Consider the following 13,005-nt stretch of genomic DNA (forward strand, 5'->3'; position numbering starts at 1 on the left):
CCATCCAGGCACCCCTCCAGATAATTTTAATAGCCTTGCAGCCATGAGTCCAGTCACTGTAGGCCCTTTTATACCTACATGTATAAGACACAACTCAATTGCTCCAATGCTATTTCCTCCTATGACACATCTTTTTGTAAATTACTTAATATGATTGGCAGTATAATGATACCTTAGTATCCAAATCTGAAGTCAATCTGTGGAACAAAGAAAGTGATTATACCAGTCTGTCCAATTAGAACAATTAGATTCAATACACTTTTACTATCCTTTGGTTAATAAAACCTCAATTATACAAAGAAGATCACCAGCATGGTGGGAAACGTTGGGAATGGACTTTAATGTAGGCTTAGGAACACAGATTGGTCCACGTACGCAACAATATTTTTTTCCATTGATCTAACCATTTGATGCTTAATGTATAGACTATACATGGTTGGCACAGCATCCTCTCTACGAGAACATAACCAGAATTCATCTGTACCAATTTACACAGCTAAAGGAGTCATCTTTGACAAATGTCGTGTATTGCTTCATAGACCAGAAGCATCTATTATTGTAGTATTCCAACATCCCCTTTCACACTGTATGAGAAGCTTCCATCGAAAGCCATAATGGACACATGGCATTACCAACCCAACACCAAAACTCCTTAAGCCAGATATGTCTGAACCTATATTACTTAACCCTATGAGAACTGTGTACAAACCTATGCCAAAGAGAGTTGAAATAACCTTACAAAAAATGATTCAATTTGTTCTATATACAACCTGAATGTAAGATTCATATGACAGAGCTAGGAACAATCCCCCATGAACTGCCCAACTTAGCACCCATCAACAGAATTAGACTTGGAAAGTCTCTACAATCCTGGCAGGACTAGGCATCACCTCTAACTTAATTATCTTTGGAATTCAGGAAGCAAAAATCCAGACTATTAAGCAGGACCTATTTGCATTTAAAAAAACATGTTAACCCTCCACTTAATGCAGTTGGAAATTTATGTTCCAAAATCTCCTCAGCATTCAGAGACCTCCGTTCCATTGTCTCCACTATGTGTGATTGCATGCCTACCAACTGGAATTTAACAGTAACATTGACCATAGGGTCTAAGCCCTCCAACAAAAGTTACTTAATCTTAGAAATTTCTATGTGAGAGAACAATTAAAAAATCATTGCTACAGGATCAATAACCGACTGGAGAGAGCATGGAATGACATTAGAAACATTACTGTAACAGGAAAAAATGTATTCTTGTGAATGGACAGTCTCTCACAGTTAGAGACCGCCAGGTTGAGACAATTCAGGACAATGTAAACATTAAGACTATGGGGGGGGGTTCAAAGCTTATTAGCAGATGACGCATATGTTATATCACAATAAATACATGGTAACAGCATTTCTGGCAACACATACACTCCTCTGGATTAATGGATATTTATTACCCAAAGAGCTGACATTTCAGGGGTCTAATAACGTGTATTATACCTGGCATGGATTAAAAATACAGGCTAATCTTTATCCTCTCACAAAAATATCCATTGAAAATTTATTCTCAGACAGGAGATAATTCACCTGGATAATATGTGTTACTGACTCCTTAGAGGTCACATCCTGCAGTCATACTAGGATGAATGATACTATCATCAGCATAGACACTGACTGTATTTAAATATTGCATGCTATTAATAGGACGTTAATAATGTTACCCAAACGGGTAACTTTATCTCAGAATATCCATATAAAGTTTTCCTGAATCCTATCACACTGAAGTAACAAACACCTTGGATAAAAACTAACAAAACTGATAAAAGTTTCAGATGAAAACGAAGAAGGGCTCCAAGCAGCCCACAACACCTTGAGCCACAAGCTAACCCATTCTGAACACGCGCACAGGTCACTCCTGCAGCCTCAGCACGCCACAGTGCCGACTTAGCTGCACTGAACGAAGATACACAAAACTTACACGGTAAACGTTCCTTTCTAGGATAGCTGACCAAACCTTTCAAATAGGTGATTTTCTCTGGCTCATGATCCAACTATAACCCTTTGAAATACTTTAGAGATGGGCTAGAATTCTCTCTCTACTCATGTTTGAGAATTCATTAAGGAAGTTCTTCTATTGCTTTTAGTTATTTTTGTTAAATATCTTATTAAACACAGTATTAGAATGTTATGCATCCTCGGGCTTAAGAAGGAAACAACCACAGACTATGATTGACCGTAACTTTGCCATTCTTTTCTGGATGCACTGAAAGCCTATATTGAAGATTCCATATGTATTTTTGGACTTCGATCTACCTATATTTGGTAACACGATTTTCATTTGATTTATTTGATTGCTTTGCTGATCTGTTAACTTACCTTAAATTTATATTTAGTTTTTCTTCCCTTTTTGACTTAATTCTTATTAGATGTAACGGAGTTAGAGTTTAAAAATTTAGTCCTTAATTTTGCTTTACTCTGCGTTGATTAACCTTTATTTGATTCAGTTTAACTAGTTTTGATTTGGTGTGATTTTCATTTTACGATGTCAACTGACATTTCATAGGATTTGAGATTTATTTGATTTTGATTTTTTTAATTGAAAACATGATTAGATGCTTTAGCTTTGCCTTTATCCACATTAGCAGAATAGCAGTCTTGACCTAGTTTAAGACCTATTTGATTCCTGCATGACCCTTACAGATTAGTCATGGGGAATCACTGGGTGGAATAGAAACAGCAAGCTGGAGTCACGCAAGTGACGCAAGCAGCCAAGGGCGTGGAGCTAAGATGAGGTATGGCTGAAACCAACACAGGCCAACAACATAGCCAGCACTGATAACCAGCAGGACTAGAGGGGGTCTGCAAAGGTCCAAGACTGACAAAACTCCTTTAAAAATGGAGGATTTTGCAGCGAACTATCAGACATTCGAGACACTGACCGTTTCACATCTGATCACACCAAAAAGGCACTTGCTGCCTAAGTCTCTGCCCGATTGACCTCCGAGAGGAACAGAGATCCTTCACCCCTTGCAGGGAATAAGGAGCAATTACCAATAGCTGACTTCGAGCGGACCAAGTCCTATCCCAGCTGCGCGCTCACAGACTGACTTCACGTTTGGGTCATTAACTTCCTACCCCTTGTTCTATCTTGTTTGTGGTAGGACCAACACCCACCACCGAAACCAAGTTAAACATATGGTGAAAGGTCATTCAGTTTGGAATCCTGAACCAGCTTTACAATTATGGTAACCTTGCTTTATGACTGAAGAAAGCAGGTAGTGTGGAAAAACGTAACTCACATGTGTGCCGCCTTCATAGTGTCCTCAAGGACACTGGAACTTCTCTTAAGGAACTTCAGATTGAGCTTTTAATTATCTCTCAAGGTTAAGAGCTAAGCCAAATCAGACTCACCTGCAATACTTATAGATTTGGGTTACTTCCTCTCTTCTTGAGTTTCCCCATAATATCCTGAGATTCCTGAACCAGCCAGGAGGTGACCTTCCTTATTCACCAGGTAAGGTTCCTGGGAACCCTGTAAGCAAGAAATCAGGCTGATTTTTTCCAAGGGGCTTTGTTGGCTCCATAAAGTCAACCTTAATTCCTTAAAGCTGTCTGGTCATATCTGAGCCTATGCAGATCTTTCTCAAACAGGACATTCCACTCAAAGCCTTGGTAATCTAATCAGCGTTTCCAGTGGTTTCATGTTATAAGGAGAACAGATTCTTACTGAACCTAGAGGGGAGTGGGGGGGGATGGTGAAATAGGTGATGGGGATTAAGGAGGGCACATGTGATGAGCACCAGGTGATGTATGGAAGTGCTGAATCACTGAACTGTACACCTGAAACTAATATACCACTGTATGATAACTGGAATTACAATAAAAACTTTAAAAAGGTTATTGATTTCCCATTTTGTCATTCACAAGTCAATTTACATCTAATTCACAGCCGCCATCTGGCATTAATACCCCAGGGCCTGTACTTGTCTTATTCTCCGGGGACCCAGCAGCTGCATAGGTTCCCATTTTGCATGGCCCACGAGGACGGGTTTCACTACTCAGATACCCAACCTGAATTTGCCAGTCACTGCAGTTATATTCAGATCCTGTAAAACAGCTGTGCCCAAATTACACTCAGGAATGGGGGAAATATACACAACACAACAGCAGGGAGGAAGCCTGCCAATCTGTAGGTAGGGATTACATGTCTGGCCTTGCTAACCTGTCCCCATAACAATCAACAGCCTTTAGGTCTCCCTGAAATTTTGAGGGGGCTTCCAAAGATAAGTGTGCATTCAGCTCCACTGTTTATTAGAGCTAGTATGGTCTGTCGGTTAGTGCTAGACCAATAAATGGTTAATTCACCATGGCCTCTGGTTGCCCCCCTATTGCTCACACTAGAGGGGAGCAGTTGGTCAAACCCCCAGTGTCTAGTGGTAGGGGGTATCCACTCCTGAAATTCCTTATTGGAGGGGCACTCTGTGACACCCCTGGCTTTTTGAAACTTCCTTCACCGTAGTGAAACTGCTTTCCCTCAGGCAACGCCTTCCTGAGGCTTAGCAAGACCAAACTGGGGTGTTTGCCTAGATTTTCTCTCAGGGTCCCAGATAATGTTAGCTCTTGCCACAACTGTTTATGAGATGGGCCCCCTTTCCACCATTTTATTGTCGACAATATCCTTTCTTTTTCCCTGTTTTTCAACCCATCTAATTCCCTTTTGACAGATTCTTTAGACTTTCCTAAAGCCAGCCGCCAAGACACTACAGTAGCAATGGGCTAGCCAAGCACAGGACAAGGATAGATACTGCAGGTCCCAAGCCGTTCCCCCAGCCAACGGGAAGGTACAGTCTTCAGTATCATCTTCCCAGGATCCCACAGTCAGGACACCTGAGCTGCCACCCCTTCTCGGCCCTCTTGCTTCCCCACCGGTTTCAGAGAGGATGGCTAGCAAACCCACGGGTGTTTTCAGGGCATCCCTGTACTCAAGCACTGGTCCGAAATGCTCAAAAGACCTGGCCCGGTGCCCCCACACGGCGGTGTCTGGCCAGCTTGGAAGCTCCCCCAGAAGCAGGGCTTTCGGCTACTCAGCCCGTCTCTCATGCTTGTTTCTTTCTCGGTATCCAGCAGGGTAAACAATTGTTAGAAGGTGGAGGAGGGTCAGTAATGGATCCTCCAGACTAGAAGGCACTGCAATACCAGAAAAAGGAGCAAGCCACCCCAAACCATTCGCCCAGTTCCATGCAGGGTAACTTACAGACGGGGCAGTCTGGCGGACAGTCGGACCACCGGGCGATCCAGACCGTACTCCTATCCTCCAGCCCTCTCCGGACCTTAGTCCCAGCTTTTATGGAGCGAGGAGCACAGGCGTGCGGTCACGGGGTAGTTATCTAAAGTGGCGCCATCTGTGTACGGAGGCAAAGATGGAGGACCGAAGGCGGGGCCGACGCCGCAGGCGCTCGTGCAAGGAGCCGCGAAGCAGAGCGCAGCTGTTCATGCTCTTGCCATTTATCAAGATGCGGGAATGTAGGGAGTAATTCTAATACCTAGGTGAACTCTCTAATGGTTTTGCAGAAATTGATAGCATTTTGGTTTTAGAATTTGTGTTTTTTATGGCAAATTCATTTTAGATTATGCTTTCTTTGCTTGGTAGGCAGTATTTTAATTAATTTTTGAATATTGCCTCTAGCTCTAAGTAAATTTCTCAAGTATCAGGGCCCCAAACGAATGTTTTCTAATACTAGTTGATGTGTTAATAATGCCTATGCACCCTTGGGTGGTTTTTATATTTTATTGCATTTTAAGTAGTTTTACTTTAACCTTTTACTTTTACCATTCCCTTTAGTCCTTTTGTAACAAATGATGTCCTTTTTCGTTGTCCACGCTTCATCATTCTTCAAGTGATTTTTTTTCTATCGTGTATTTAAGCAGCTTATTCATGATAATCTATGTTTTAAGGAATGACAATATTTCTGCAAAGCGTATTAATGTAAATATATGAAAAACATTTTATTTGCTAATTATCTGGAGCATTATTTTACCACTGGCCATTTTTGCAGAAATACAGAATTAATAGTCATTCTTTAGTTTGACTACTTATTGTTTGTGAAGCGAAAGTGGGCATAATTAGCTAAAAGTTTTCAGAACCGATGACTGGAGATCATTTTTAATGAGTTTGTCCCTCCTATTTATTTTTAAAGCTAAAGTGCTTGTCTTTAGATTCCTGAAACTATGTTCTTTACCACCATGAATGAGACTCAGTGACCATGATTCAAACTAGCTGTGGACCCTAGAGGAAAGCTATGGTTTGGTCACATAATGAAGAGGAGGAGGAGGAGGATGGGGACAGTATAAGGACAATGATGATACTTACTATTTATTGAGAGGTACAGGTGTCAAGCCCTGTGCTAAGAACTCTACTTTCTCATTTCTCACTGCAATCATGCAATGATGTTTAACAGTTCTGCTTCCCATTTTACAGATGAGGAAACTGACATTTAGTGTGGTTACCCAGGATCATTCAGGTATAAAGGGTACAGGTGCAGTTCAAACCTGAGTTGGTCTGCCTTTGCCCTTTAAACTGGTAACCATGGCAATATAGTGCCTCCCTGTGACGTAAGGAAAGCCACCCCCACCCCCCACCCCCACTGTCTTGATGCCCCATTTCTGCCCACGCTCCCGAGTCATGTATCATGTATTCCCGGCAATCCTCAGGTAATCAGGGTTCTAAAGCTTCTAGGCAGCTTTTCTTTAAAAACACTCTGGGATTGCACATTTAAAATACAGAAGTCCCCCTTTTCCTCCTCGTACATCCTAGCATTATTGCCCTTTCCTCCCTGCATCTTCATAGTTCTGTGGGATGGATTTAAGCAAAAAGCCACCACTCATAGTCTCTTTTTCAATTAAAAAAAATATTATGATACACCTTGGTGTGAGGCGAGGAGGCACTGTCACTTTATTTGAGCCTCTTTAGAGAAAGTCCAAGAAGCTAATGAATTTGGCACTTAGGAGGAAAGAAAATTTTTCATTATTCAGTGATGAATCTAATGATAAAATCTAGATAGAGCCAGGTCTATATTTTAACATTTTTATTGCTACGTGCTCCCAATACAACAAACAGCATCAGTAGTGTACACTTTGATAAAAAGGAATTTTTAGCTTAGTAGAAAAGGAAGCTCAAAGATCAGAAGTACAACAAATATGTACATCTTTATGGGAGGTGTATGTGTGTGACCATTCTCTCTGCCTTTTCCTGTGGACCAGATGCAGACATATGCGAGCAAACTAGAGAGAATTTCATTCTGGGGAAACTTTGAGGAAAAAAGAAATGACTTCTGCTTGAGGCTCAGAGATCGTTTTACTATGTGGAATTCACCTAATTCAGTTAAACTTTAAAAGTCTTGCATGAAATAGCAGCGATTCTTTAGAGGTATAGAGTCAATAGGTGAAGCTGTGAGTTTACGATGGTTAAGAGGCAAAAGTCCTTGCACATTCTGTGCTTGGAGAGGTTAACAACTCTAGAGTTCGTTTCCATAATATCGTTTTAGACAGTTCAGGAACTGGCCTCAAGAACATTATGCTCACAACACTTTCTTTTGTTCTTTTAAGCATTTCTTTCTTTCTTATACTTAAAAAAAATGGTTCTAATTCCCTATTTCATTAAACAGCTATCTGGGTCTATACTATTTTATGTTTCATCGAAAGGGAACAAGTCATTAACTTTGTATCAACTACTTTAAAAATGCAAAAAGTTTGAATGACATCAAATTTGTTTGATTTTTGCTCTTTGATTTGGCTCTTGTTGTTTGCTTAAACTTCTCCTCCATGAACAAAATGTGCATCTCTAATTATGTCTCTCTAGTTTACCAAAATATGTCATTGGTATTAGCGTAAATATTTAGTACATAAAAATACTATCAAGAAAAAAAATCGACTTTTAATAAATATCTTCAGTTCTGAATTCTATATACAAGTACTTTACATCTACTCCCTGGAGAGAGCATTTCTGGCTTCACTGTGAGCAAGGTGAGCACTGACATAAATTACTAGCACATGATTGCAGTCAGATGCACTGTGGTTGTGAACATTTGAATATAGACCATGCAGAAAATAAATATTGCGACCATTGACAAATACTTGCTTGAATCTTCCTCCAAAGCCCCAAAGCCCTATTATACTCGGGTGTCAATTCTAGATTGATGATGCTTTTCTCAGCTACCAACATACAAACAAATTATCTCAGAACATTTTTCTTTTGTTATTATTACAGTACATTGAGTATAACCGTTTGTATATGTTAACAAAGGGGAAAGAAAAACCAACACAAGAACACAGGACACTTCAGCGGTGCCTATTGAGGTCCTGGTAAGAGGGTTTTAATTTTGTCTTGCACAGGCTAACGTACTTGTCTCTGTCTCTGTGACCACGAGTAGACTGACACATCAGTCCTACTCCTTTTTATTTAAAAAATGGAAAGTAATAGGTAAGCTGAAATCTGTATACCCGCAGCATACGTGATTTTTCTTTTTCTGTAATTTAGATATCGCACTGTTGATTAGACAAAACCACACAACAAAACCCTTTGTATTGTCGGTAGCTACAATTCTAACTTCTTAGTCGTAACATTCTGCTTTGAAAATCAACCCATAGAACGTCAAATAAGGCAATACTCAACAACAGGCACCTAGGACATCCAGAAATGTAATATAGTAAACAATCATTTGAGAACACATCTCTTAAAATAATACTGATTTCTGCAATATACAGTATTTACACAACAGCTGCAAATTCGCTCATACAATACTTCTAATATAGATAAATAGGAATACAAGTCTAAGGATTTTTTGCTCCATTTCCAAAATATTTTGTGAAAGTGTAAACTGTTGGCACCTCTTTTTTTATTTTTAGTGTAACTCGTCAAAAATAAAAAATCAGCTGATATACATAATTGGTTCCAGTCCCTCTGCTGCATTAGAGAGTGACCAACACACTTAGCAACTTACTTTCCTTCTATCAATAATCTTTGGTGCTTTCTTCCAATGACTTCCGGTAAATGAGTCAATGCACAACAAGAGGAGGATGAAAGCAACTAGAAAGTGAACCAGCACTTTTTGCTCTTCTGCTCACAGACAAAATGAGTTGACAGTTTACAGAGATTTACACTTTAAACCAGCTGTATGCACCACGGGGAGAGGGAGCTTGTCCGGGTTCTCCTTTGATCTCTAGCCTTTGAGGTTCGCTTTCTCATCTTTCCAAAGTGGATGATCCTACTGGACGTCTCTTGTCACTAATCTTTTCATCTTTCTTTGAGGTTCTTGCCTGAGAAGAAGCACCTAGGGAATCACTGACCGCGAGGAGGCGGGCAGCGGCCGCTTCTGAAGAGGAGTTGAGGGGGCCGCTCCTGGTGGCCGGGGAGACCAGTCTCAGAGCCTTACTTCCTGCTGGCTGAGCTCTCCTCTGGGGGAAGTTAGCACCGTTGGGTTTACTGTATGGCCTGGAAGCCGTGAAGGCATTTGGACCTCCCGCTGAAGAGAGCCTACTCAGAGATGGCTTCTTCTCGGCAGGGGGCTCTGAATGGTAAGGAACCAAAGACGTAGGCATCACTAGAGATCCAGGGAGGCCGCTAGGGTTAAAGATAGCATCATCGTGAGTTTCAGCAGCTTCTGGAAGGTACGGCGGTGGCAGGGTGCTGCTGCGCTTGCTACAGGACTCACAACACAACTTGTTATAACCTGGGATGGAACAGTACCGCGCCAGCACCTCCATTTGACAGAATATGGACTTGTCCCCCAAACATGGCTCATCTGCAAAAGGTAAAAGAAGACAAAATACCACACACGTCTAGACAGAAAATAAAAGGAAGAAATGAAAATTGTTTTGGAATATAAAAAATTTTAAGTAAAATCTGACATTAATTGGAGTTGCCCAAATGAGCCTTTGCATTAAAAATATGAATGCCAGTGGTGAGAATGTAAACTGGTGCATCCACTGTGGACGAGAGTGGATACTCCTAAAAAAACTAAAAATATAACAACCATATGATCCAGTAAGTCCCCAAGAGAGGTATATACTGGAAGAAAATGAAAACACTAATTCAAAAAGATATATGCACTCCCATGTTGATGGCAGCATTAATTACAGTAGCCCAGATATGGAAAAAACAACTCTCCTTGGATGGATGGATGGATGGATGGATGGATGGATGGATGGATGGATGGATAAAGAAATTGTGGTGTCTGTATGCAATGGAATATTAGTCAGATATTTAAGAAAGAATGAAATCTTGCCATTTACAATACAGAAGGACCTCGAGGACATTATGTTAAATGGAATAAGTCAGACAGAGAAGGACAAATACTGCATGGTCTCACTTGTATGTGGAATCTAAAAACAAAAGCTCCTTGATACAGTGAACGGATTGGTGCTTGCCAGTGGTGGGGGTTGGGGCGTGGGGGAAAGGGGTGAAGGGGGTCAAAAGGTAGAAATTTCCAGTTACAAAACAAATGTCATGGGTGTGTAATGTGCACATGGTGACTACAGTTCATAATACTGTATTGCATATTTAAAAACTGCTAAGAGAATAGATCTTAAAAGTTCTCATGCCAAGAAAAAATAATTTTATAACTATATATAGTGATAGACATTAACTAGACTTATGGTTGTGATCATCTTGCAATATATAAAAATATCAAATCATTTTACTCTACACCTGAAACTAATATGCTACAGTTATACCTCAATAAACAAATATGAACATTTAGATAAATTCACTGAAATAAGTAGGTTTTTTTTCTGTGCAAAGCACTTGGGTTGATCACCATTTTAATATCTCCATCAAGTCTACAGACTAAGGGTACTTTCCTCTTCCCAGTAGGGACACGTATCTGATTTTAGAATGAGAAAATAGGATTCATTTTGCCACAGATATTCTTTAGGATATAAAGGGACATCTTTTTTTTTTTTTAACTTTATGGTATTTCTGGATTTCTAACAGATTAGCTTCTACATTAAATTTAAATTTAAAATCAAAATACATCTTGGGGCATCAGGGTGGCTCAGCTGGTTAAGCATCTAACTCTTTTATTTTTTATTTTTTATTTTTTTAAAGATTTTATTTATTTATTTAACAGAGATAGAGACAGCCAGCGAGAGAGGAAACACAAGCAGGGGGAGTGGGAGAGGAAGAAGCAGGCTCATAGCAGAGGAGCCTGATGTGGGGCTCGAACCCAGAACGCTGGGATCACGCCCTGAGCCGAAGGCAGACGCTTAACCGCTGTGCCACCCAGGCGCCCCAGCATCTAACTCTTGATTTCAGCTCAGGTCATGATCTCAGGGTCTTGAGATCAAGCCCCGCATCAGGCTCTCTGAAATGTGGGGAATCTGCTTGGGATTCTCTCTCTCCCTCTCCCTCTCCCCTTCCTCCCTACTCTCTCTCTCTCAAATAAATAAATCTTTTTAAAAAACTAATAAAGAGGGGCATCTGGGTGGCTCAGTTGGTTAAGCCTCTGACTCTTCATTTCAGCTCAGGTCATGATCTCACAGCTCTGGGATTGAGCCCTGGGTCAGGCTCCGTGCTCAGTGGGGAGTCTGCTTGAGATTCTCTCTCCCTCTGCCCCTCCCCTTTGCTTGCTCTCTCTCTCCAAAATAAATAAATACATCTTTTAAAAATAATAATAGTAATAATAAATAAATAAAAATCAAAATAAATTCTAAGGACCTACTAGAACAAATTAAATCTTAAAAATGTATTACTAAAAGAAAAAACAAGGTAACATCCAGAGCTAACGCAGTAGTTTCATTTTCACTACCAAATATTTTCAGGCTAATATTTATTATTTGTAAGCATAAATTTGGGTAAAGTGTGCCAACTTTCTTTTGAATCATTCATAGTTTTTAAATTTAATTTCACTGAATTGATAACACTTTACATTTAAAGAGTACTAAAGCAACGCTCATGAAACACTTGATATGTGTATGCACACTCTTTTTATTATTTTTAATTTTTTTAATTTATTTTTTTTTAAAGAGTTTATTTATTTATTCAATAGTGTTAGAGACAGCCAGCGAGAGAGGGAATACAAACAGGGGGAGTGGGAGAGGAAGAAGCAGGCTCATAGCGGAGGAGCCTGATGTGGGGCTCGATCCCAGAACGCCGGGATCACGCCCTGAGCCGAAGGCAGACACTTAACCGCTGTGCCACCCAGGCACCCCTATTTTTAAATTTTTTTGAGTACAGGTTATAAGAATTAGATTTCAAAAACTCCAAATGTTGAGCTCATGGACATATTAGTTTGTACTTATTTTCATCCATTTTAGGGCACATCCTATGCAGAGCCCACAAACACGGCATAACACAGAGATACTAATCCTATGTCTGATTCGTAAACACAAAGAATTGTAAATTGTGGCATTTATGTACTATAATCTCTCAAAATTACAATGTGTTACTGGGGAATGCTCTACTGCTCGGTAATGAACCCGTATATAAATTGTTAAAGAAATTAAAGAATCCTTTTTGTAAAGTTTGAAAAAAAAAAAAAAGGTCATTTGGCAAGACCAAGAGAGCTAAAATTACCACCTGTATCTGTTAACAATTACAAATTATAAAATTAATTATAAAACTACCCATCAGAGTTATAATAGCATGTCCCCTTCCCAAATTTTGGAATGACCTGTGTTTGCCTGGTATTTACAGATCTACTGGATAGTATGACATGTCTGAATATTTCATATTAGCTAAGGTAATCATCTAATTATGTTGTGAATGCCTGCATGTCACATTAATGGGTTTCCCCGCAAATACCCTTATTATTTCTGAACTACTTTTTCTATGCCTATATCTTAAAATAAAAATATTAATTTCTTCTTCCTGTATGTTTATGGCTGTAGACCCTGCAATGAGAGGACTTTATTTGGCCCTGTGCTTTCTTTTCCCTCTGACCCTTCACCCCCTCATACCCCATCACCCCCCTCCCCCTTCCTGTGGTCCAGCTCAAAGCATGACCTAGTCTCTCTGTGTTA

General features: G+C 40.0%; 1 protein-coding gene across 1 annotated transcript in view; it reads right to left on the reverse strand.

The window, feature by feature from the left end:
* Positions 1-7,058: 7,058 nt before the first annotated feature.
* Positions 7,059-13,005, reverse strand: part of ADAMTS3 (ADAM metallopeptidase with thrombospondin type 1 motif 3) — a 256,015-nt gene continuing 250,068 nt past the window's right edge. The window contains exon 22 of the mRNA XM_026509996.4: positions 7,059-9,788. Within this exon, the coding sequence (XP_026365781.3) occupies positions 9,229-9,788 (560 nt within the window). The 3' untranslated portion in view covers positions 7,059-9,228. The remainder of the gene's footprint in view (positions 9,789-13,005) is intronic.

The sequence above is a fragment of the Ursus arctos genome, unplaced genomic scaffold (genome assembly GCF_023065955.2).
Source record: "Ursus arctos isolate Adak ecotype North America unplaced genomic scaffold, UrsArc2.0 scaffold_9, whole genome shotgun sequence".
Lineage (NCBI taxonomy): Eukaryota > Metazoa > Chordata > Mammalia > Carnivora > Ursidae > Ursus > Ursus arctos.